At 40.9% G+C, this 27,936-nt stretch overlaps 1 protein-coding gene across 1 annotated transcript in view; it reads right to left on the reverse strand.

Moving 5' to 3' along the window:
- LOC126203915 (histone-lysine N-methyltransferase PRDM9-like) overlaps nucleotides 1-27,936 on the reverse strand; it is a 302,991-nt gene that overhangs the window by 19,860 nt on the left and 255,195 nt on the right. The window contains exon 6 of the mRNA XM_049938306.1: nucleotides 24,628-24,883. Coding sequence (XP_049794263.1) covers nucleotides 24,628-24,883 — 256 coding nt within the window. The remainder of the gene's footprint in view (nucleotides 1-24,627; nucleotides 24,884-27,936) is intronic.

Consider the following 27,936-nt stretch of genomic DNA (forward strand, 5'->3'; position numbering starts at 1 on the left):
GGTTCGCCCCCTTCCCAACTGCGCTACTACAACTCGTATGCTATCCGTACTGTATTTCATGTAATTCCATTTGACAGAGATGCAGGCTGACTTCGTTGCCGAATGATACGGGCGTAAGCCGTAAATGCATGAAATTTTGGAAGGTTTCCTCTATAAGACTTCACAAAATTCCTTTTCATTGTTACTTAAAGGTTTTAAACACATTTTGATAATTAATAAATAAACCATTTACGGAAAATAGTACACAAAGTCACTCATAATTTCAGCTAACATTCATGTAATATATGTAAGCAGAGCCGATATCTTGATGTTCAATAACCTTTAAACTCTTAATTGCATAAAAATAACATGTATTTTGAGAGAATATTGACCTAAGCTTATTTCTAACAAAGGAAAGCAGTCTATTACGAACTCACTTTCCAACCAGACACCTCCTGTGGTGATTCTTTAGTAATACAATCATGAAATCGAAAGCTAAAACCGCTCAATATATTTAAAATAACAAATTATAGGTGTAAATAAACCACAGCTAACCAAACAATAGGGCGATACCGAAATCCAAAACCTGTTGGTACAGTTGTCGAAAAATCGGCGGGAGGACCGTTCAGTAACAGGTCTCGGAAGCTTACTGAATAGGATATTCGGATAAAGAACCGAAAATGACTTCACTACCGAGGGTAACCTACTGCACCGATCGGTATGAACGATACAGAACAGGGCCCCAGCCAGCCGGTCGAACTAACATGCAGTGATGTGAACAGTTGTAAAAACGACACAAAAAGAGACGAACAAGGAATGATGTAGCCTTGAAAGTTGTTTAATTTTTGAAAAAAAGTAAATACTTGTGAAACTCAGGTGATACACTTCTTAGGTGATCTGCTGGAAAACATAAGATGCTCTCAATCTTAGCTAACATAGTACTGCAATAAAAAATGAGACTGATGAGAATTCCTGACTTTAACAAGAGTAATTTTTCTGTATGAGTTACGAGCGGCGTAAAAGTGCATTGCTGGGTTTTACCATGTCATTAAATATTGAAGCCACTGAAGTATTACAGTCAGTCATCTGGTAATCTCCAAACTTGCTCCATATTGTACTGCGAGGAATGCGGTACATTTCAGTGCTGCTATGTTGAAACGAGGAGACCAATAATAGAATCACAAACCAACAAAAAATCCACATTTCCTCCTCCTCTTTTATGATTTGCTGCTCTGTAATTCACCATCGCTCAGCAGTGATGTGCCACAAAGCTTTATGCATAAGTTCCAGGAAGTTTGGCAGCTTAAATGTTTTGTTATTTCTCATGACCTATACATTAACTTGGGTTCAGATCAATTCTATTGGGCTCAGAGTGCAGTGTTAAGGTGACAACTGTAAAAAACACAGAATTTGTAAAGTGTGCTCAACTACGTGAAAATGATTGTTTTTCAGGTTTCTACAATGTTTATCACTGGCTCGTGAGAGACTACATCTGTTCTATAAAACAATGGGCATATTCAGACAAAAAGTATTTGATTTTTCATTTTTCTTCAAAAAATTTAATTGTGTAATGTTTTCTTAACTTCAAAATCCTTGACAATCTTTTATAGTATATCAATAATTCAGAAAATGTGCTTGCAACGAAAACCAGAATTCTGCGTGTGTTTTGTAATTTGAAACTGGGAGACATGCATTTTTCTTGAAAAAATGATGGTTAAGTGTGAGTTAATTACCACATATTTAATAAATTTCATATTTAAATGATTTAGGTATTCAAACTGAGCAAAAAGAAAGTGTTTTCACACTGGGTTATGAACCACCGCCCGCTAGTACACTCTATCAACTACGACACTACCGATTATGCTACGAATATAATTTGAATTCCATCTCGCAAATTTATTACACCTGTTTCTCTAAAAACGTCAAAGCTGATTTTTTTCTGTAATGTTGTGAAAAACATTAAGAACAAGTTGTTTCTAGCCTTTAAAGGTGTTCCGCGTGGGTGTTGAACTACGAAACATGAAGTAGTGTCATCCATTTTCATGTTACATATGAACAGCTGGACAATCAGAGCACAAGTAGCGCTTACAGAGACTGTGATTGTACACGATTTTTTAAATAAAAATTACGTACCTAAAGTATGATTAAGGAAAACGTTGATGGCTGTCAACACATCAGAATGTCTTAAAGTTTCATTTAAGGTGACATAGTAAAAAAATATCTAACACAGAAGTTGAACCTACTTCCATGAGCGGAACAACACCCGTGTACTAGAGTCGCAGCTGCTGACCAATCATCGTGTTTGTGTTTGGTTAGATCAGGTTTATTCTTATGATGAACTTGGCTGTGACATCATCTGTGTCAGCGTGTAAAAGCTGGCGTTTGATTGATGCGGTCCATATGAAAACTGGGTGCAAAGTGAAGTGTCACTGCCTGTCAAGCTGTATTTGTATACAGGTGCAGCGGACATGCCCAGGTAGTAGTACCTAAATGTCCGCTTTCTCGGATGCATTATTTTATAAATAGTAATTTTTTGTATGAATGGAGTTAAGTTGGCTTTAATCACACAAAACAGTTTAGCTCAACTGCATTTAAACTTTGCCATCTAAAATTTTTAGAACAGAACTGACAGTAGAACATGACCTCTGAACTACACACATCAAAGAAAGTTTTTCATCACACCGGTTCCCAGAACTCCTGAAGATAGACGTTGACTGTGGATATTGTATCACAGACATAGTCCCTTTGATTATTTAGAGATGTCACTAAACCCGCCCAAAGAAGTCAACAACAATGCATGAGCAGCACCTATTAGACAGAGGGGGTCTGACAGCCGGATCAGTTCCAGTCATTCCACCAGGAAGGAGGTACATGGCTCGTGTTGCCTGTAGTTCAACATGCCTAGATGGACAATACGATGGTTCGATTGCACATCCCCATTGTTACTTTGAGCCAGGAAGGGCTTTCAACAAGGGAAGTGTCCAGGCACCTCTGAGTGACCAAAGTGATGTTGTCGGATATTGAGGAGATACAGAAAGACAGGAACTGTCAATGACATGTCTCGCTCACGCCACCCAAAGGCTACTACTGCAGTGGATGACCGCTACCTACGGATTATGGCTAGGAGGAACCCTGACAACAATGCCACCATGTTGAATAATACTTTTCGTGCAGCCACAGGACGTCGTGTTAAGACTCAAACTATGCGCAATAGGCTCCATGATGCACAACTTCACTCCCGATGTCCATGGCAAGGTCAATCTTTGCAACCGCAACACCATGCTGAATGGACCACTCAGGATTGGCATCACATTCTCTTCACATCGGAGATGTGTTTGGAAGCAACCCGGTCAACCTGAATGCCTTAGACACACTGTCCAGTGGGTGCAGCAAGGTGGAAGTTTCCCGCTGTTTTGGGGTGGCATTGTCTGGGGCCTATGCAGCTGCTGGTGGTCATGCAAGGCCCTGTAACGGCTCTACGATACATGAATGTCACCCTCCGACCACTAGTGCAACCATATCAGCAGCATACTGGTGAGACATTCGTCTTCACGGATGACAATTCGCGCCCCCATCATGCAGATCTTGTGAATGACTTCCTTCACGACAACGACATTGCTCGACTAGAGTGGCCAGCACATTCCCCAGACATAAACCCTAATGGACATGCCTGGGATAGATTGAAAAAAAGGGCTGTTTATGGACAACGTTACCCACCAATAACTCTGAGGGATCTACGCCGAATCGCCATTGAGGATTGGGACAATCTGGACCAACAGTGCCTTAATGAACTTGTGGATAGTATGCCACGACAAATACAGGCATGCATCAATGCAAGAGGACATGCTACAGGCTATCAGAGGTACCAGTGTGTGCAGCAATTTGGAACACCACCCCTGAAGGACTCACTGTATGGTGGTACAACATGGAATGTGTAGTTTTCAAAAGTAATAAAAAGGACAGAAATGATGTTTATGTTGATGTCTATTCCTATTTTCTGTACAGGTTCCGGAACTCTCGGAACTGAGGCGATGCAAAACTTATTTTGATGTGTGTACATTTTTAAGAGACCTAGAACATGACCTCTGAAATACATTTTTAAGAGACCTTGTATTGATTCTTATTTATATTAAAGTCTTGAAACTTGTTATAGCTTTATTATTTAAGTGTTTAATCAAGTGATGTAATCATAACTTTCTAGCCTTAATATAACTTACTGATAATCTACTACAAAATTCCAAATTTAGTTTTCAGTATATTACTGGAAAACTATTAGCGGTAACTTAATGGGGTCATGTAGTTAATGTATTCAATTCGAACTGAAGCTTCATACAAATTTTCATCTTTCGAAGTCTAATATACAGCGCCTTCAATTTTTCGCATAAACGCCGATCAAGTTGAGACTTGTAACAGTTAATTTTGACATAAATTTGCACAATCTGACCAATTTTTTGCTTTCTAGCTTTATTATTTTGCACCACTTTTTTAAAGTTAAAACAGAGTTTTTAGGGAAACACATTTGTCTGATCACTCTGAGATTTAGGAATTTGAACATTAGTATACTGAAACATATGATGGCAAAGTTTAGAAAAGCTACTTTAATGTTTGATTTCATTCTTAGATTATTGTGCAATATTTGTATGCTACGCACAGGTGCCTTATGATGACTTTGCACTAGTAGCAGTGAACTGGGATAAAGTCGTGGCACAATGTCAGTTCGAACTATCTCCAAAATTGATCTCTCTGCTGCAATTTCCTCTTGTGACAACAATTATTGTCAGTTTAATACAATTTATTTATTAGTTAGACTTTTTTTCTTGGTTAATTTCCCTTTTCATTTCATCTGAATGTCATCATCTTGTTCCAATGCTGATTAAAAGCTGGTAACAATTTTCTTCGATATTCTAACGTGTACACTGACCAAACTTCTCATTTACAACCCGCTTGGTATATCATTAATTTCTCGTAACCAAATAAAATATTGACTTGTGTCCAGAATCAAGTAATGGTTTTTAAAGAACAAGATTTTCGCCTTTCAATATTATCTTCATTTAAAAAGCAGCATAAATGTGTGTGTACGGTTACCATATATGTATGAGAACGCTTATTGAAATCCTGCTCAACTACAGCAACAGGTTGTCAGTTGATAGAATTTAACATTATTTCCTCCTATGTTTCACAAAGCTGTCAGTTTTTAATCAGACCTTTGTATTTTTGTAGTGGACAGTTCCTGATTTCTCACGTATCCCTTGCACTAGCGCCTGAGTCCAATGTCATGTGATTGTTTGAGCAAGGTCGTTACTTTATCGAGCACTTCAGTGTATGGGGAAATATCGAGCCTATTCCAATGCTTGTCCACACTCATGGTCTTGCGGTAGCGTTCTCGCTTCTCGCGCACGGGGTCCCGGGTTCGATTCCCGGCGAAGTCAGGGATTTTACTTGCCTCGAGATGACTGGGTGTTGTTGTGTAGTCTTTCATCATCATCATCATCATCATCATACATCATTACGGTCAGAGGAAGGCAATGACTGGGTGTTGTTGTGTTGTCTTCATCATCATCATCATCATTCCAATGCTAGAACTGTTTGATATTTCTAGAAATTTCACCTCTAAATTTCACTTTAGAATTGGTGTTTGTTAGCGTTTGTTTAATTAGAACTGTAGTTTTACTATCTAAGCCCAGTTCATTGAGTATTTCAAATAGCGATTTCCCATCAACTGAGGCATAGGCTTTCCTGAAGTTAAGGTATTTATTTTTATAATATAGAGTGGTAAGATATGTAAAGTTTTTAGTAAGTGGCCCTAATGCTTTTATTTATTTTATAGTTAGGAAATGTAATATTAATAAAGTTTTGAATGTTTTCTTCATGAAGGTTACTAAGGGATTCAAAACTTTATTTATGTGCCAGTATAGGAATAGTTCTGGAACGCCTAAGCACATGGATAAGTGCTTGAAGTGTGACAAAATTTGATGTCAAGTATTTTAATGACTAGATTTATTAAGCTTACCTATATCAGAATGATTTCTACTAAAATTTGTTACTTTTAATCTTTCACGTTTTATAACTCACAGTCAATAGAATTTTGATGAATTTATTGAATCAAAACCAGCTACCAAAATACCTTTCGTCTAATATCATAGATGGGTTTTGAAACTGTTACATAACTTCTTCAAATATTTTTGAAGTTACTTTAGGTGACATATCATATTGTCAGGCAACTGTGAAAATTACAGTGAATGGAAACTTGTGTCCAGAGTTGAATGTGCAGTCAGTGCGAACGACTGTGAAATTCACACAATAAGAATTTCTTCCAGAAGCAGCTGCAGGCATCAGATACAACTAACAGCAGACTGATCAATGAGTAAAGCTCCTCAGTACTAGACAACACACTAATGTCCTGATTTTTTTTCCATCTCTCTTTGTATCTACATCTGCACTCTTTAAATCACAGTGAAATCTGTGACAACAGATACTTTTTATCTTACCATATATTTAGTTTTCTTTCTGTTACATGGATGAATAGGAAGAACAACTCCTTGTATGCCTATGTGTCAGTTGTTATTCACCCAGTTTTACATGTACAACCTCTATGAGATATATATGTACAGGGTTAAAAATTTTTGATAATTTCTACCATGAGAAAAATTTCTTGAAGTTATGCAAGTATGTCCTGGTAAGATGTATGGCATCTTTACTCACTTATCTGTCAGTTCATAAATTCTAAAGAAAAACAAGTGACACTCCAGGAAGGAATTATTGGAATGGATGGAAATCGGTAGATGTGATGTACATGCACAGATAAACAAATGATTGCAATTTCAGAAAAATTAGATGATTTATTCAAGAGAAAGAGCATCACAAATTGAGTAAGTCAATAATGTGTTGGTCCACCTCTGGCCCTTATGTAAGCAGTTTTTCAGCTTGGCACTGATTGATCAAGTTGCTAAATGTCCTCCTCTGGGATATCATACCAAATTCTGCCCAGGGCATCTCCAGACACACCTGGAACCTTATTGATTGGATTAGAATTGTCTTCAGTGACGAGTTCTGTTTCAAACTATTCCCTGATGACTAGCAAAGTAATGTCTGGAGATGCCCTGGACAGCACTGGGATACCAACCCAACTGTTGCCCGTCATGTGGCCTGTCAATGAGGAGTGGCGGTCTGGGGTGCTGTTTACTTTCGTAGCAGGACAGATTTGATTACCATTTGCGTCACCCTTACAGCATACTAGTATGTTGATGATATTCTATGCCCTACCTTGTTGGCGAAGCCATCCTGGGTTTACAAATCAGCAAAATAATTTCCACACGCACACAACAAGACTATCTACTGCTTGTCTTCGTGCTTGCTGAACTCTACCTTGGCCAACAAGGTCACCAGATCTCCCCACAATTGAGAACATTTTGAGTGTTATGGGCAGGACCCTCCAACAAGCTTGAGATTTTGGTCATCTATCATGTCAATTTGGTCATAATTTGGCACAATACCCCTCAGGAGGATATCCAACAACCCTATCAATTAATGCCAGCCGAATAACTACTTGCGTAACGGCCAGAGGTGGACCAACGCATTACTGACTTGCTCAGATTGTGAACTTCTTTCTCTTGAGCAAATCATCCATTTGTTCTGAAATTGTAATCTTTTGTTTGTCCGTATATGTACATCATGTCTACAGATTTCTATCCCGTTTGGATAATTCCTTCATAGTGCATCATTTTCTTGGCCTTAGGTTATATATTTCAACATTCCTACCACACTCTTTAGCCAGTATCCTACCAAATGAATCAGAGCCTGTCTTTTAGCTTTACCTATCACCTATCCTTCGTGGTCTCTGCATTTCACAGCTCTATACACTGTTCTTCAAACACTTGTATGACATGACTTACTCAGTAATCAGGTAGTCAAAATTGCTGGTACAGAGAAGGTTACTAGTATTTGACTAGCACATATTTTTCACATCCTGTTGCTAGTATTTGACTAGCACATATTTTTCACGTCCTAACTGGATATTACTGCAATTTCTACAAGACAGGATTTCATCAGAAATAGCTTCATCTGCAAAAAGCCAGAGATTGCAATTAATACTATCTGCTTAGTCATTTATGTCACTGCACCACAACTCTGCATGGGTGCCAACTATTATAGATTGTCCATAAGTGTTACAGATTTATCACCTTAATTACGGAGTTATGGGAAGTTACTGAAGAGTCTGGAAATAGACTTTTTTACAACTTGACGTAAAAGAAAAGGATACTGTTTGCATTTCGCTAATCACATACTTCTAAAATGCTTTATAGGTTGGACCCATTTCCCTCCTGTGTATGCAGCAAACTTGTCTATGAATGATTTTGTCACCAAGGCTTACTAAAGGCACATTTACACAGATTTCAAAATAGGTTACACAACACTGTTTGTGGCTAGTACAAGACTAAAAGTATTCAAAACATCATGTTGACATCATGGCAACACAAAACCAATTTTCCACAGCTGTGTCGGTACAGATCAAAGGAACATTGTTCCTGGCCTGCTAGCTAGGTTGTAGCACAACTTGACCAAAAGATTGGATCAGTTGGCAGGGCACATTCTGGGACATCAAAAGATCACAAATTTCGTATTGGAGGGAAGTGTGGGAAGTAAAACTCAGACGAAGACCAAGAGATGAATACAGTAAGCAGATTCAGAAGGATGTAGGTGGCAAAAGTTATTCAGAGATAAACAGGCTCACACTGGATAGAGTAGCGTGGAGAGCTACAGCAAACCAGTCTTCAGACTGCATACCACAACAACATTAGATGTTCCAAATGGCTGGTTGGTTGGTTGGTTGGTTGGTCGATTTTGGGAAGGGGACCAAACAGAGAGGTCATCAGCCCCATTGTATTAGGGAGGAAAGTTGGCCGTGCCATTTCAAAGGAACCATTCTGGCATTTGCCTGAAGCAATGTTGAGAAATCACGGAAAACCTAAATCAGGATGGCCGGACATGGGTTTGAACCGTTGTGCTTCTGAATCCAAGTTCAGTGTGCTAACCACTTCGCCATCTTGCTCAGTGTTCCAAATGACTAACTTACAGCATCTATAACTCCCATTTTGCATGAAGGAAAGTGAAATTGCTTAGGACATACAATTATCCAGCATGGTGTTGAAACAGATACAAGGTAGGTACACGCAGTGCAGAGCTTCCAAACATCACAGACAAGTAAAAAATTGCATTTATTCTTAGGATCAACTAATTTCTATAAACATATTGTGACGGTATTTGTGAATACTGCATTACCACTCAAGCATTTGTTGAAGAAGGGTACGAAGTTGCTATCCACAGCAATATGTCAAGCCACAGTTGGAAAATTGAAGGAGGCATTAATAGCTGGCCCTGTTTTGATCTTGGCATTCAATTGCATACACTTCAAGGCAGTTAAGTACAGCTGAGTGGAAACCACTATGTTCTGCTTATTATAGATCACTTCTCATGATACACTGAGATGATCACTATTCCACATCAGCAGACAGAAATGGTAGCGTGTACTGGTAAATAACTGGTTGCTAACGTTCAGTGCTCCTAAGATGATAATCGTGGATTAGAGCACCAACTTCAAGTCAGAGCTGGCAAAGCAGTTATATCACCTGCTACATCTTCATAAACAAAGCAATAACAAGCCTATACCACGCATAGACTAAGAGAAGGACAGGACGCATTCATCAGATGATTGGTAAGATGCTGATGCTGAGGTATTATGTCAACAACCATCTTGGTGTCTGGGACGTTTTCCTATCACATGGGGTAGAAGTCTATAAATTCAAATATACCTGAAAGCACAGGTCTGTTGCCTTAGGATCTGATGTATGAAAGGAAAATGTCTTCTTCCGTCAAGATTATTGAACCAAAAATCGGAAGGCATGAGGAACCTCTACAAAGCTTTGCTAGGACACCAAATTTGAGGAAGTGGGTCCAAAAAGAGATCACCAAGGCCCTTTAAAATCAGGATGGATAGATGGATCCACTGATGAGGGTCAAAGGACTGAACTATTAGGTCATCGGTCCATTTGTGTGTCAAGTCGGGAATAGCCCCCCGGGAGGATACACACAAAAGACAATTCCCAATGGATTTGATTGTATCCAAAATCAAGAAAACCAAGAGACAGAAGCAAGTAGAAGTGAGAGAGAGGTAAAAGGGTGATGATGAGAGAGCTGGGCTCACCCCAGGAAGCAGCTGGAGGCCCCCAGGACATGTTATGCGACCAACAACACACCCTCTGCATACAAACAAGTGCTTCCACAGCCTCCATTACCACAAGAAAACTAGCTGCAGGGACAAGATAACATTTCAGGAAGCAGAACAATGACAACAAATCTGTCAGGGTGTATACGCAGACAAGGAAAAAAATTTCCCGGGTTTTTCCCGGATGCCCCGGTTAAAAATACACTTTCTCCCGGGTGAAAACACACTTTTTCCATTTTAAGTGACTGTATATTTTCCCTTATCAATCCTTTAAATGGTTATGGTTTTATATATGGGCGTAGAATTTCCCCTCACTTTAGAAAACGAAACTCAGGGAAAAAGACTTTAGGAAATATCTTTGATGTGCAGCAACATGTATGCTTCGAATTTTCGTATTATGAAAGTATACATTGGAATTCCACCAAACACTGCATGTTACTTTCTGAATCATTGAAATCAAGATTGCGCTGCACTTTTGTAAGCCAGTCATAGCCCATGCCACGTGATCTCGCCAGTCGAAGACAGCGGATATTCAGAGCATAGGACACGTGATGATGTCAGCCAACAGCAGCATCACTGTTAAATAGAACGAACATACAAACATGGAAAGTTAATAGTTTAAATTAATATACATAGTGCTACTACAAAAAAAAGCAAAGCTTTCACTCATAATATTGGTCTCTAAGATTAATAAGCTGCAAGAGAAGCTATGCTTTCGCATATAATGTTCATCTTTTTTGCGCGTGTTACACTTTAAGATAAATCACACAAATGTGCCAGTAAAGTTTTTAATAATGACATAAATGTCTGATCCTCAGGGTTCAAAATTCTTCTAAATGGCTCGTCATCAAAGAGTTGATTTTTAAATGAGAGTAAAATGCTCCGTGATTTAATAAATTCATGGTACATTCTTGCACATAGTTCAACTTATGTAAAAGGATATTTACTATGAAAGTAACACTTTTCAAGCCACCATTCGCAATATTTCCCTGTGACCTGTTAGAAAGAGGTTTGTTTCAGCAGTTGCCAGAGAGCGCAGATACCAGGCGACACTGCGCTTGCGCAGCTATCATGACGTAGGAAGCCCATATGTACGTATTTGTAAGACATAGAAAGATCATACATTATGTCATAAAAGAAACAAGACATCACAGGATACCCCCAGAGCATCGAAATTTCGTGAACCATATTAAAATGTGCACATTTAAAGTGCATACTTTAAGTGCACATTCGTATGTCCGGATTCCCAATGTAGTAGACCTCGACCTGACATTAAACTTTTCAGTGTGGTTTTCAGGATGTAAGTTTTATTGGAACACCAGTACTGTATTATATCATGTTTGGTTCTTTATTATGGCATAATGCGATACGTGCTGCAAAATGAAAATGTGCACTTGAAATGAAGCGAACAGTTGAAACTAGCCAGTACTGTGGAATAAAAGATTTGTTTCAAATACATTGACTGCCTCTGTGGAAAAGGTTAATAAAAGTCAAATTTCTTTAGCAAACAGACAAAAATAACTTCATTGTTCTGCAAGGCGCTTAATGCTTGACTGTCAGAAAGGTGGAAATAAAATCTGAAACTAATGACATATTAAGGCCTTCCATAATTATGTATTTTAATTCACTTGATAGCTCCCGGCCACAGAAATTCATTTTGTTTTCATTTGATGTAAGAGTAAACAAAGGGGAAACAGTAAACTCACTAAATTTAAACACGGGTCACGTCGAGACTACCCACTGTAACTCAGACTGCTCTGCGCATCAGCCCCTGATCTACGATATTTACAAACCGGATCAATACTAAAAAAAAATCTAATTTTCAAAACTATGTTCATCTTGCAGCACACATCTTTCTGAAAAGTCTGAAACATAAAACATGTGTGTTCAAGGAAATGTGAGACATATTATTTGGTCTTACGTATGCCAAAGTGCAGTGTCATGCCTATTCATAAAGCATTCTTCTACTGTACGTCACTGTATTTCGCTCTGTGGCATTGAAACGTGTATATTTTGTAACTGATGCCATCAAACTATATTCAGGACAATGGAAATTGAAATTTCCTGTGGTGCCTCTCCTGCTCCCAGTCTGCCTGTTTGACAGCCTGCCCCTCTTTAAAAACAAAAACAAAACAAAAAATACTTGCAATTAATAGCGGATGGGATTATTTGTAATTGGGAGAATAAGAACTCTTCAGAAACTTTGCACTCTTCATTGCCTATTAGCTCTTAAGTTGCTGTTTTGTGCGACATAAAATTAAATATAGGATACATAAATCCAATAAAGACAAGAGATAAGCAAGAAATTACACATTTCTTCAATCCTTAGCTCCTAGCATTTTTTTCTCTCTAATTTTGCTACAGCTTTACATAGCGTGCTTTCCTTTCTGTGAAACTATCTGTTACCTCATCAAGGTTCGTCAAACATTTTGCTACATGAAAAATCGAAATGTCATTATCTAATACTGAGAAAGCTGTTAACGCAAATAATACCCAAGACTGGTGTGGTTTCTCGATCTGATTACATCTATTTTGCCACTATCTGCTAGATAAAACAAAATAGGCCTTTCTAATATTACATCAATTTTGTAACACACACCAAATAAACGAGACTGTTTTTGCACAAATGGCCATTTTTAAAATACGACAAAATATAATTCACCAAGTACCAATATAAAATGCCTATTAGGCCTACTACAAGCAAAAAGCTTTATCTTAGGAAATAGTTTCACATTTCATTCATATGCACCAGTTGAAAAGTAATATTACGAAATTTTTATATAAATTTGGAATCGTCTTATTCTTCCATAAATTGTGTGATGTCCCTGTTTCTTCTCCTTCCTCGATCTAACAAACAATCTTGCCATCACCAGTTCTGTAGCTACTCCTGCCACTGTCAAAATTTGTTTGCCGATTAACTTCACTAACCCTGCCAGAATCACAGGTTTACTTATCCCGCGATTATTTTCCGGTTAGGCATTATTACGTGTTCGTACAACATGTTTTCCACTTTACTTCCAGAATAGAACTTAAGTGGCTGCAAGCCGTGGACTGTACAACTGGTCCTTACTAGTGTAGCGATCTGACCAAAAATTTTCTGGCATAATTTCATTTTCTTTGATACACCGATAAGATAATACATAATATTTCTCACCTGTTATTCCTGTCAGTCGTTTATTTCCATTCTGGTAGTCTGAATCTATGGATTTCGCTAGTAATTACAAGAACGCTAAACATTCGCAAACCCAATCAACCACATAATCAGACAGCGATTGGCATTTATCTATTTGGCTTTACTCCGCACAGCTCGTATAGTCCGGTCCCCTTTTCTCTGCGGAAAGTTTATTTCTAGATGCGACGGGAATTCTCCTGACAGAGACATCACATACACTATGCACGCATTCAAAAATCAACTGATGATTAATTGAGAAATGAACTTAAAATGTGTTCAAAAATGTTCAAAAAACAACAGGGAAGCATTTCAAAATCATATGAATACTCGATAGACAAACGTGCACTGGATGCTAGGCGCTTTGTGAAACAAGTTTTTTTCCTCAAGAATATGAATTTGGCACCTCCTTTTCCTGGTAGCACCTAGCTGCTTGCTGCGACTGCTTGCAGAGCCAGTAGCCACATTCCAGTAACCAGAAGCGGGAGAATCTACTACTCAAATGCAACTCAACTGCGACTCAACTGTGCATGCGCATGAGCCCGCTCGTAACTGCTAAAACGAATGTAATGTAAGCAGGTAAACAGTTGTGAAATCACACTCATTGGAGGCAATTTGTTGTTATGAAGTACTGCATAGTCTTCCTAAAGCCTTTGACACATTTTGCTATTGGCAGATGCTTGCCTGATCACTGTGTGTCGTCATCGTATATGGCACATTTCCTTTGCAATTTCAGTTATTTTTGTTTTTTTTCCCCTCTTGTTTATGTTTTATTGTTGAAGTATTATTCTGCAGTAGCGTGATACAGTAATATCCTTTGTTAGAGTATCGGTTCTTACCAGTCAAAACTACAAAAATTTAACTGGAAACTAAAACAATGAGAAATTCCCGGGACTCTAAAAAATTCTCAGCTTTTTCCCTGTTTTCTCCCGGATGAAAAAATTCCTGAGTTTTTCCTGGATCTCCCAGGTCATATACACCCTGTCTGTCAAGCAATGACAGATGTAGAAGAACAAGAAGAATTAAAAAGACCGGAAGGGCAGCAGTCAGGCTGGATCAACAAGCAAGAGCAGCCAAGGATCTCTCTGGGTGGAGCTGGCGACGGGGCATCCCTCAAATCCCTCACATGAGGCTCACGTGCCTTCTTCACAGAGAGAAGAAAAAACCAATTTCATGGGTAAAACATGCTTTGGCATTGCCCACTAGCACCAGAGGTAGCATGTTGGCAAGTTTAAGGTTTTGCTGTAAGATGGCCAATTTGGGCAGTCCAGTAGGATGTGGACCACCACGAGATGGGCACGACACCAACAGTGGGGTCCATCCTCATGTCAAAAAAGTTGGTCGTGGGCCAGCTAAATGTGGCCAATGCACAGCTGACAGAGAATAGTAGATTGCCTGTGAGAAGTATGAAGGGAAGACTGCCACATGATTGTGGTATCCTTTACAGTTAGCAGTTTATTTGGAGAAACCAGGGCACACCAGTCCACATTCCAAGCCTCCAACAATTGTCAGCGAAGAGCTGACCGAATGTTCAGTTCAGGCACCCTCATCTCGAAAGTTGGCATCCATGGCAGTATGGTGGATTCATACAGCAAAGAACTGGATTGTCACAATCAATGGGTGTCAACCATAGTGCTGACCGACAGCCTGAAGACTATTTAAGGAGTCGCTGTCAATTAAGAACCACTCGCCAGAGCAAGAACGAAGGTGGCTGAGAACTTGAGCAATGGAGACCAAATCTGCTTGACTACACTCCACCCATTTGGCGGAAGCATAATCCACTGCATCTTGCATGTGTGCAAGCAAAACTGGTTTGACTGTCAACCATAAAGCCATCAGTGTATTCCACATTTGGGCCTGGAAATGTGTCAGTAGTGTAAAGGAACAGGCAGTGAAAAACCGTAAGGTATATTGAGTCTTGGAGAGGTCAAAGCACATCTGAGGATGAAGTACACACCATGGGGGCACACACGGTTACTCCCTGACAAGGGGCAACAGTGTAGAATGATGGAGTTTAGAGCGGAGACTATATGCAAACTGCAATTGTATCTCCATACTTTGACCTCTGTTGTGGGAGGTAGAGCTCCCTAGCAGAAAAAGGCAAAGTAGGTAGAATTCTCAGGTTACCAGCAGTTGTTGGTGTCTGATCTATAGGGAAAGAACACTGGGCTTAGAAAGCAGGCTGTCCACAGGGCTCATTCGAAAGGAACATGTTGCAAGCTGGACCCCACAGTGGTTTATTGTGTCTAGCATCTGCAATTTTGAAGGCAATGCTGAGCCATTCACCAGGCTCCCATAATCACGATGTGACAGGATCAGACCTTTGTAGAGTCGCAAAAGTGTAGAACGGTCTGCGACCCCAGCTGGTGTTACTAAGAACAAAGAGTATTACAATGTGACCAGCACATTTGCTTAAATTGGCAAAGACGAGGAAGCACGTCAACCAGACATCGAAGACCAATCTCGAAAAATGACAGAACTCCACCACACTGGGCATTTTGTCCTCAAGGTAGAGTTCTGGTTGGAGATGGGCAGTACAATGAGAAGTGCACGACACATCCCTTGGCTGCAGGAAACTGATAGCCATGAGTGAGAGCCAAGGACAGTGCCTTTTGTATGGCACCCTGAAGTTGGTGTTCAGCAACACCCACACTCGAGGAGAAATAGTAGACACAAAACTCATCATACAGGAAGGGTACACTGTACATCCTACAGGTGCAAATGGACCACTAATACCCATTAGAGAAAGGGACAAATATGATATAGAACCATGTAGGACTCCATTCTCTTCTATATGGGAAGCAATGTGGCAAGCACCAACTTTAAGCCAAAACGTATAGCTAGATAAGAAGTTCCAGATAAAAATTGGGATTTGGCACTGGAGACTCACGCTCATGGAGGGTAATGAGAATGTGGTGGTGATGTGTGGTGTCATAAGCGCTATGCAAGTCAAAGAAGACAACAGCAAGATGCTAACACCGGGCAAAAGCTGAATGAACAGTAGACTCCAGGAAGACCAAATTGTCAGCTGTAGTACAGCCTTGGTGAAAACCACCCAGGGACAATGCTAAAAGACCCCGAGACTCAAGGTACCAACACAGCTGTCGACTCACCACATGTTTGAGCGACTTGCAGTGAACATTAATGAGGCTAACTGGGTGATAGCTTCCAGTCTCACAGAGGTATTATCTGGCTTCAGAACTGGGATGATCACGCATTCTCACTGGAACTCACCCTTGTTCCACATATTGTTGAAAATAGCAAGGATGTGATGTTGGCAATCCATTGATAAGTGGACGAGTATTTGGCTCTGGATGTGATCTGGCCCCAGACAGGTGTCAGGGCAAATGGCTAGGCCAATGGGGAATTCCCACTCACTAAATGGAGCTTTATAAGCTTACAGGTGACATGTAGTGACTGGTAAAGGAAGTCACTCCACTTACTGTTTGAGGACACAGAATGCAGGTTGATAATTCACAGGCACAGAGCATCGAGCATAATAAAATGCAAAATGTTTGGCAACGGCGTCTGGATAACTGGAGACATCATCGTTCGCAGAGGTACCTCTGCGGGGTAATGGTGTACGTAGAGGCATCAAATCTTCGCCCAAACCTGTGAAGTAGGAATATGTGGTCCAATGGCAGCAATGTACTGTTCCCAGCATTCTCGTTTCTGTCATGGGCTGCTGCCTGAGCAAGGAGCTGGTTAAAGAAAATGATGTGCTCCATCGATGGATGTTTCTTATGGCATTGGAGAGCCGACCTGAAGGCCATGGCGATTTCAAGTGTCCACCAAGCTTCTGTCTTCAAAGGGTGGATCTTAAGTAAGAGAATACCACAGAGTCAATTGCTGATAGAAAGCCTGCAGCTGTGCTCTTGACATCTGCATCAATACCACCATGTGGTAGAATGCAAAGAGTGATGGCAATTGTGAAAGCATCCCAGTCAGATTTGGAGAGAGCCCATCTAGGTGGATGCATGGTCAAATGACACCAAGGGAAAGTCAAAACGATCAGAAAATGATAACTGTCACAAGGTCATATGGATGGAGAGGAGAAAACCTGGGCTGCAAATGGAAAGATCAATGGCAGAATACGAGCCATTTGCCACAGTGAAGTATGTGGGAACACCAGTATTCACGAGGCAGAGATCAAGATCTGTGAGCAAGTTTTCTACAGCTTTACTGTGGCTACTGGTTATAGTTCTACTCCACAAATGATTATGGGAATTGAAGTCACCCAATATTAGGAAGAGTGGGGGAGCTGAGAAAACAGCACAGACAGTACCTTCTGGGGCACTTCAGATGGGAGGGAGGGAGATACACATTACAGATGGTAAATTCCAGAGAGGTCTTCACATGAACAGCCACAGCCACAGCCTACAAATTTGTATTGCGTGGCACGTATTTACAGTAGATACAGTCCAGAACATATGTATGAACATCCACTGATGCTATTTCATAGTCAGTGTGATTCTCTAATAACCCGATAGCCACAGGGTCTTCATTGCTGGGAAACAAGTCTCCTGGAGGTGATGCAAAAAACAAGGAAAGCACACAAAAGATGTCGTAGCTAAGCCAAGTGGTGGAAATAATCACTACAGTTCCACTGGAGGATCACGCTGTCAGTATCCTGTGGGGGGCTTGAAGGGACCAAGGAGGTAAGTCATGGCTCAGTGCTGTCTGCTGCTACTAGTTGTGAAAATACCCCATCAATTGCATATTAGGGCGCATGGTGGGTTCTGGGGCCATAGGGACCACCAGGAATACTGCCTCAAATCCAGAGGTGGAATGTGCGGAGTCTGATGCCCAAAATTCTGGTGCAGAGGAGGTACACAAAATCCTACAAACTGCAACCTGTGGCTCGTTCAACCACTGGCTGACATTCGGTTGCAGGTCATCTGAGTCCTGGGAAGGGAGTGTTCCAAGGGACTCCTGTCTGGTAAGGGATGCCAGAGAAGGGTGTTGCTTCTCTGGATGGAGGCTGGAAACTGATGCCCGCAGAGGATAGGGAGTCGATGCTCCCAAAGGGGGTATGGGGCTGGCAGGAGGACCCTTAACCACCAGGGGAGCAGGTGTAGTCAGGCAGCTCCGAGGGCCAAACATAGAAGACCCAGAGGACAATGGCACAGACATATCATAGCAGAAGCATTTGTCATTGCCATATGTGTAGGACATAGACAATTGTATTTCTGTTTGGTCTTGATATGTGAGGTGGTCTTGTATTCCTGTATTTTCTTTTCACATTTCAAAATTATATAGTCTGGTGACCAATGAGACTGATGCTCTCCACAGTTGACACAGATGGGTGGAGGGGTACAAGGAGTATTCATGTGCATCTCATAGCCACATTGGCTACAGATGGGGCTGTCGTCGTAATGTGGAGCTGTGTGTCCGAATCAAATACATTTGTAGCACTACATGGGACGAGTTATACATGGCTTGACATCACAGAGATACACCATCACCTTGACTTTTCAGTAAACAAGTCACTTTCAAAGGTCAAGACGAATGCTCCAGGGTCCACCCTATTATCTCTCAGTCCCCACTGGACATGAATAAGAAAATGCACACCTTGTCACGCCAAATTGGCATGCAACTCACCATCAGAATGTAAAAGTAGATCTCTGTGGAAAATGATACCCTGCACCAAATTCAGACTTTCACGGAGGCTATAGCGACAGGAATATTATACAGCTTACCACAGGTGAACGGCAACCTGACTGACTCTGGGAAGCAGTTTTAAGCAGAACAGAGCCACTTTTAATTTTTGAAATTGCCACCATGTGCCCAAAACTGGGGGTGTTCCTAGAACAAATCAAGTATTTGGGGTAGTATTTCTTGCTTTATTTCTGAGCTCTTTGTTCCTCCCATGGTGTAAACACAGAAGAACATTTTGGTGTCATGCCTCTCCGATTTGGTTCAGTGTATCATTTTCCACAGAGATCTACTTTTACATTCTGATGGTGAGTTGCATGCTAATTTGGAGCAACAGGGTGTGCATTTTGTCTGTCATGTCCAGTGGGGACTGAGAGATAACGGGGTGAATACTGGAGCATTCATCTTGACCTTTGAATGTGACTTGTTCCCTGAAAAGGACAAGGTGATTTTAATATGTCTTAGCTAAGGCACCAACAGTGCAACTCCAAGCAGGTACTTGACAACCCCCACACAACACAACGAAGTGGCTACCATGCTGGCTTTTGAGCATAGTACCGTTGCAAGGAAGAAGATTGCAAAAAGAGAAATGCACAATTGTGGAATATATGCTGCATTGGACGGCTTTTCCAGCGTGATCCACACTTCTGCAAAATTTAGAAAAGAAATAGCAAGTCAAACCCAACAAGGGCAGCATATAATTATATACAAAAAGCTGTAGAAGGCTGGAAAGTAAGGAAGTAAGTGTTTAAAACACAAACCAGATCCACGCACAATCGGCACCAAGAAGACCGTCCAATGGAAAGGTAGAGAGGAAAAAAGAATTGCAGAGAGGTAGACCTGCAGCATGGAAAGATAAGTAGTACTGCAAGAGCTGGGGCTCTATGGTGGCCAAGAACATACTCAGAAATGACATGTGAACCCCAATGGGGTGCTTCAGCATCGGAAGACAATAGTTTAGCACAGTAATAAATTACAAGACCATCATGTAGGTCAATGGGTGATGTAGCTAGCCTGTATACCCCCAGGTGAGACAGAGATTTTCATTACTTGGTACTAGGGTCGTATCAAGTTGCTAAAGTGACATCACAGGAATGTCAAACAGCAATTTCCTATAACTATTGTGCATACGTTACACCTTCATCCTTTTAAAGATACACAGGATTCATTGCTGCAAGCAGAATCACCAATCCCTAAGAAGAATGTAGGGGCTAAGAGGAAGAATAGGGAGCCAGAGACACTTTCACAAGGCACATGTGAGATCTCTTCTACGTTAAGGCTGAGAAATTAGATATCAGACTACCATGTTTCATGTTAAATGCATAAATGGTGAAGTGGTGTTTATGTTGCAGCTTTGTGTCTAGGAATTTTGCTTAAAATGTTAATGTAGTGTTTCATTATTTGCGATCATGTGTACACATAGTGCAGGATGCACAGGAACCATTGCTAATTTTATCCAGTCCACAATTTTTTTTTCTTCCCTTTGTTTGTTTTGTTAGCAGTATAAACAAGGTGAAGTTCCTTTTGGTAATCTGTGGTCTAGGATGGGACTACGGTGATGCAATGTGAGTTTTTTACACACTTGAATGAGTATACCATACTTGATAGACTATACCATTGGCATATTTGTAAAGGTGAATACTGAACAACACTCAGACACTATGAGAGCTAATAGCACAATTGATGGGTTATGTGAAAATGACCATTAGCAAGGTGAACTGGTATCTGAATGTTATACAGACCCAGTTAGGTTTGTTGGACAACAGAGTAGCTGCAATACTGATCTTGTGACCACTAACTGACAGCATTGGGATTGCCCCAGTAGAGGTAAAGGAGTTGCAGGAGGTAATACACAATACAGTGTTTGGGCAGTTGCACCCTACACTGTTACCTCCTGAACAATTCCAAGCTGGCATACAGGGGGCCAGGAAGGAACTACCAACTGGATTCCCACTAGCAAGTATCAATGCATGGTACAAATGTAAATTTTTCACAGTTCACCTCAACACCATAAGACAGGAGGCTCTGGGGAATTACGTACAAATCACAACAAAAGAGATTATGTTAATTTTCAAGAAAAGGAAAAATTACATGTTATAATCAGCAGACAAACTGCACTGCAGTCAGAGAGAGTGAATCACAATATGCCCAATACAAGTGGTCTAGACTGAAGCAGAGGCATGTGAGGTGCAGTTATTTTTAGGCAAGGAAGGAGAGAGGCAGGCATACAATAGATACAGTCCATGTAAGAACCAGAAGGATCTGTCCCAAATTGCTAGGAGGAAGGACAACCTATGGCCATGATGTGACTACAGCCACAAGGCAGTGGTTTGCTAATTAATGGCACAACTTGTGACATCTCAGGACCAACTTCTCATCTCCCAGCTACCATAACTGCAACCACCATTGCGAATGTGACGAAACCTTCATTGTACTGGCCACAGAAACAACTGAATGTTCTCCTGGCCCAGAACCTAAGCTCTACCTGTGACACCTTGAAACCCACCATTCTTCACTCACTGAATGAGCTCAGAGTGATTCAAGATGGATGAATTACCATGCAGAAGATGCTCCTGCACATGCAGCAACACCATACTGATTGGTGTTGCAGAGTCATAACAATCAGTGTCTCAATTTCAGCTTCCATTGTGGTTCTGACTCTGCTTTGTGCAGCCTGTATCTAGTTTAAGTACAAATCCACCCACTCACTTTAGCTTTGTATGCATCAATTGCCAATTGACTGTGTCAACATTAGAAAATAATGGTTAGTTAAGCAAGCAGCAATGAATGTTGCAGTTTATGCTGGATTAGTGTAAGGGTAATCACAATGTATTGCACCTATATGTCAAACTAAGGGATGTGTTGTTGAAACATTTCCCAGCATTGCAGACGGCGTACAATCCAGTGGAGCAGATCTGCTGAAGAGGGGAGGCATATTGCACCACAGTGTCGCTTCCCCCAGCAGAAAGATCCTGTGACCAACTCAGTAGGAGAAACCATAGCAGGGTGATGCAAAAAAGCAAATTACATGGGCTGGTAAGGAGTTTTTGCGTTAAGAAGTTATAGGCTGACTATGATGACACCACAGAAACAGATTCTAAAAGACTAAATTACTACACTGCCAGGGCCATGGAGCTGTGGACACAACAGAGAGGCTGAAGCAGTGATGTCATGGTTACCCAAAAGCTACGCATTATGCCTCGATTCTGTTGACTCAGGGGTCAGAAACAACAGCAGTTTATGTTCACATACATGCTGTCCACTTTAGAAAGGCAGGATCAGTCACTATGATATGCTAGCTATGAGTGGAGGTCTATACCAGTCTATAATCAGAAATGGGTCAACAAGATGCTGCTGCCAGACTGTCTCCACTGGCTGCAGGTCTGCCGTATGTGTTAAGTGTGAATTCTGGTGACTTGGTGTCATCCAACTGGAAGACTACTTGCTGGCAAACTTCCATCCACTGCTGGCTGACTGCCTACCTGGGAGTCCTTAGTTTATGCCTGGGTCACTTAGCCACCCAACTATCACCTGTGCAAGCACTGTTGCTGTCCACCTTCGCACGCACAGAGACACAACATCACCGTGAGTTGCTGACATCCAAGCTAGGGTCCACAGTTTGATTCCAAACACTCCATTGCTATCCCCACTGAGCTGTGTATTCGTGCCAGTCGGTGTAGCTTTCTGTGCCAGCTGCCACAAATCATTCTGCTTGGGGGTCTGAGTCAGTGCCTCACCACTGGAGCAGCAATAACATTGCCTCACCCCAGCAGCTGTCCACTGCCCAAGGGGAAGCAACACAACACCCATGACAAGACGCCACTTGCTGACTTAAAAATGATTCATCAACCAATTCCAGCCTGCATCTTGGGGGTACTGGCCACAACCTAGTACCACCACAACTGATGTATTTTGACATGGAATAAATGAATAATGGGGTGTTTAGACTACCGCCTGTTATCTATTCACCAACTGAATATCTTCCTGACGACTAGCAAACCAGCTCCACTACCTACTGTAGAGGTCTTTCACTCCCCAACCTCTACTATGTAGAATATGAACAACACTTGTTCTAACACACTCCACTGGGACCCATCAGATATTTCTTCACTGTCTGTAAATGATTTTCCATCCAATCACATACTCCAATACCACATTAACTCCTGCAATTTGGGGACAGACGTGAAGAGTGGCACCCATATTATTTGTGTGGCACATAGTTCTGTTTTCATCTGCAGCAGTTCCAGAGGTCCCAACAAACTTGTGTCATGGACAGCCATTGTTGCTCTACAGGAGATAAATTCCTGGCTCCTAGTGGGTGGACTGGCAGTTTGGATATTTTTACTGAAACTTCTGTGTGATGACTATTGAATACAACTGTTTCCTCTCTTTCTGGACCTAAGCTTTGATTTGGAACTTGCATGGATGTGTGTTGCTGTTAAAGACAATCCTGTGCTTATTCTGTGGTACTGATTTGAGCTCACAGCTCAGGCTATTACATGAGACACATGGCAAACATCAGGAATGAAGGCTTTGGCAAGGAATCGTGTATACTGGCCTAGAATTAACACCAACACTGAGCACATAGTCCAGGCCTGCCACACATGTGAGTGAAGCCAGCTGGACCCAACATGATATTTCTCTCTATGGTCTACTTCGGATCAGCCTTGGGACCTTGACCAATTGACTTTGCACTTTTATACAGGGTGGTTATTTGGTTACTTGTTGTGAACACTCTCTCTAATTTCTCTTATTTTGCCCAGATGTCATCAACACCAGCCACTACAATACTGTGTGAGGGTTCATGCCAAATAAGTGCAACTTCTTGCAGTTAGGCCCCAGCACTGCTCAGACAACAACCCCGCAAAGTCTCAAAAAAATTTTGTGATAGTTTCCAATCTACTGATGGAAATTCCATGTACTGGACAACAACTTGGCTTATTATCCACACATTCAATCTTAAAATATTGTAACAGTTAATTAACAACTTGGATATGCCTTTAAGGGTGCGTCAACTTCATGTCTGTATTAACAGAGACATTTCACATTGAAAACAGTTTCATGAAAAGAACCTGCTTTTAATATTTCAGCTACCCCTGAAAGACAAGATTCCGTGTTCGAGGTATGGGCTGGCACATAGTTCTGATCTTCCAGGAAGTTTCAAACTGTGATTAGCATGCAACTTTCCCAAGAGCTTGTTCATCAGATGATAAATAAACACAGCAACATGATATCTCGTGTTAGTGTTTGACTCTAACATTCACTGACTGTTGTTAAAGGGATATCAGTCAATGTAGGTAATTGTCTAGTGTGAATGTCATTGTTGTTATTGAACTGTCATCCTATTTCTGTATAATTTCGGTTTTTCTTGTTAACATACATTTAAACTGCTTTTGTACTGCTTTAAATTTCATGACTTAAAATCTTTTGTCTCTTTTCACGAGTTCATATACTTCTATTACTTGAATTCTAAAAGCCAAATGTCACATTTAATTAATTATTAAGGCTGATCACAGTATTATTTGAGGCATAAATAAAATTAAAATATTAATTAATTCAGCTATTTGTAATATTTATATTGTCCCAATGAAGGGATACTCACGTGAGCACTTTTTATCAATGCAGTATTTCTTCTTGTCAATGCCCAAAGCTTTCCCCAATTCGTCACCATACCACACAAGCAGCTCTACATTAGGTAGTACAAGACGAGTTGTGCGGTAGTATATTCTCCTCTTGTACTGAAACGCTAGAAGATTTTGCTCCCTCTCGTGACGTGAGCAGTTTACAAACCGCATCCAATTGGAGATGCTGCTGTCACTGGCGTCTATGAATCCTGCAGGACGACCTTTCTCCTTGACCTGTTACATTTAAAAACAGAATCTATTTGCAGTCATACAAACAAAGAAAAGGAAAAAAAGATAATTTTATATCATTCAACATTTTCAAGAATCCAAAACTTGGTCTCATATATAGCTAAAAATGAAGTGATGAGGTCCTATACAGATGAGAGAATCTTGATGCTTGAATGATTGCAATTCACCAATTTTCCACACCCTTAAGGAAAATCAACAAAAACAGAATCACAGCTTAATTTCCAGAAAACAGAACAAAATTGAAACTTTTAAATTCTGTTGTAATGCTGCACAATCAGATCTAAGTTGAAGCAAGTGACACGAAATCAACAAATCTGAAACATCAATAGTTCATTATTTACTGATAGCAGGTTCTCTTAATATGTTGAGGGTACCCTTCAAAAAGTTAAAGGTCGTAGCATTCCTGTAGTGAAAGTAGTACATTTTTAGGATAGGGATGACACAAAGAGACCAACTTATAAAGGAGGTTAGGACTGAAACAAACATTCAGTTGAGAAAGAAACTAAAGCATGAATTCTAGCACACAGCATCAGCACAAAACAGCTGTTAGTCAAAAAGTTTAGCCGTGCCGCCAGAAATTTCATCTCCACCCACTTACAGTGAAATGCCAACTATCTTTATTGCATCAGAATCAGGATTGTTGAATAAAATTAATGAGATACTCTTTTACATTGATGAATCAGTATTGTGAAACGTACTTGAAATACTTGCCACGTCAAATTTGGATAAAATCCCAAGCTTTCGATGACTACCTCTGTCATCTTCATCAGGGGTAAAACTGACTGTCGTGGACCGGTGAGGCTTCCGCTTTTATAAGCAGTGGATGGCTTCTCATTGGCTGGATGACGTCACGGTGAAACCGATGCATACTGAGGTGGCGGTCTCTATATCCATAGATTTTGTTTGCGCGCTTTATCCAGCGTTGCTTGCAGCGCCATCCATCGCAACAGGCGGAGAACTGCGAGGAATGTAAGAAGTCTCCCTCTGCGCTCTTTCTATATCAATTGCGCGCTTCCATGCATTGCTGAGTGCATAACTGGAATCTCCGTCGAAATTATTTTCACAGAGTCTAATTTCAACTGCTTCCCTGATGACAGAGTCCCAATAGTTTGAAGCGTGAGCAAGTAGTCTTGTTTCATCGAATAAAATCTTATGTTTATTAAACAAGCTGTGCTCAGCCATCGCTGATTTTTCTAGATACCTGTATTTCAGGTGACGCTGATGTTCCGCACTGCGATCGGCGACAGTTCTTATAGACTGGCTCACATAACTTTTGCCACACTCGCAAGGAATGCTGTAAATTCCCAGTACTCTCAGGCCAAGATTATCTTTCACGGGTTGCAGCATTTCCTTAATCTTCCTGGGTGGACGGAAGACTGGTCTGATTCCTTGCCGGCTCAGGACTCTGCCAATCTTGCTGGTCGTTGCACCGCAGAATGGTAGCCGCGCGATGTGTTGGTCCTCTTGATCTGTTCAAACAGCGTCCTTTCTTGGTTTCTTCGCCAGAGTAGATCTGATATCACGATCAGAATAACCATTTTTTACGAATACAGTCGTCAGATGGTTAATCTCAGAGCCGAGATGATCGTTGTCCGAAATAGTCCTTGCTCTGTGTACCAAGGTGTTCAGCATAGCTCTCTTCTGAGCTGGGTGGTGAAAACTACGCGCGTTTAGATATAAATCTGTATGAACAGTCCTCCCTTACGTCCATCCTGCTTCTTCAGGTATGTTGACGATACATTTTTAATCTGGCCACATGGCAATGAGGCACTGCAGCAGTTTGTTGAACATTTGAATGGTATACATCAGAACATAAGATTTACAGTGGAGGTGGAGAAGGATGGAAAGTTACCCTTCTTAGATGTACTGGTGGAGCGAAAATCAGATGGACGTCTCAGACATTCTGTGCACAGAAAACCGACGCATACAGATTTATATCTAAACGCACGTAGTTTTCACCACCCAGCTCAGAAGAGAGCTATGCTGAACACCTTGGTACACAGAGCAAGGACTATTTCGGACAACGATCATCTTGGCTCTGAGATTAACCATCTGACGACGGTATTCATAAAAAATGGTTATTCTGATCGTGATCGTTGAAATTAGACTCTGTGAAAATAATTTCGACAGAGATTCCAGTTATGCACTCAGCAATGCATGGAAGCACGCAATTGATATAGAAAGAGCGCAGAGGGAGACTTCTTACATTCCTCGCAGTTCTCCGCCTGTTGCGATGGATGGCGCTGTAAGAAACGCTGGATAAAGCGCGCAAACAAAATCTATGGATATAGAGGCCGCCACCTCAATACGCATCGGTTTCACTGTGACGTCATCCAGCCAATGAGAAGCCGTCCACTGCTTATAAAAGCGGAAGCCTCACCGATCCACGACAGTCAGTTTTACCCCTGATGAAGATGACGGAGGTAGTCATCGAAAGCTTGGGATTTTATCCAAATTTGACGCGGCAAGTAAACCGAGAACTTTTTATGCAAGGACTCCGTCGCAAAAGACTTCGTAGTCGTACTTGAAATAATTTGCCTCTCTGAAGATCATGCAACTACTGGAACAGATAGCTAAGTGTTACAGACATCACGTTAACATATCACTTCCATACAGCAGTAATGGAGGAGAGTTGTTGCCACACGAACTGGCATAAATTGTCACAAATTTAAGAACAGAGATATTAACAAGTACTGCCTGAAGCAGCATGGGGAAAAGAAGTAGATTTTCATAGGGCAAAAGGAATACAATTTAATAAAAAACTGTTTACAAACTAAAGTGTATATTGAAAGCTAAAGTTGTGGAGACATGGGAAGGTTCAGTCGTAGTTATAAATAAGTCTGAAATCAGAAACTTGAAACTGGTAAATTTACCATACCTCTGTACAGTTTCTCTATGTATCATTGTCTTTGTTTCCAATCAATTGGTCTTGTGCTACAAAATGATAAAACTTCTTTTATCTGCATGTACATTCATCCAACATTTACAGCTTGGAAACACCTCATACAATGTGTGTGCTCCTTAGATATCTGACATTA

This window comes from Schistocerca nitens, chromosome 9 (genome assembly GCF_023898315.1).
Source record: "Schistocerca nitens isolate TAMUIC-IGC-003100 chromosome 9, iqSchNite1.1, whole genome shotgun sequence".
Lineage (NCBI taxonomy): Eukaryota > Metazoa > Arthropoda > Insecta > Orthoptera > Acrididae > Schistocerca > Schistocerca nitens.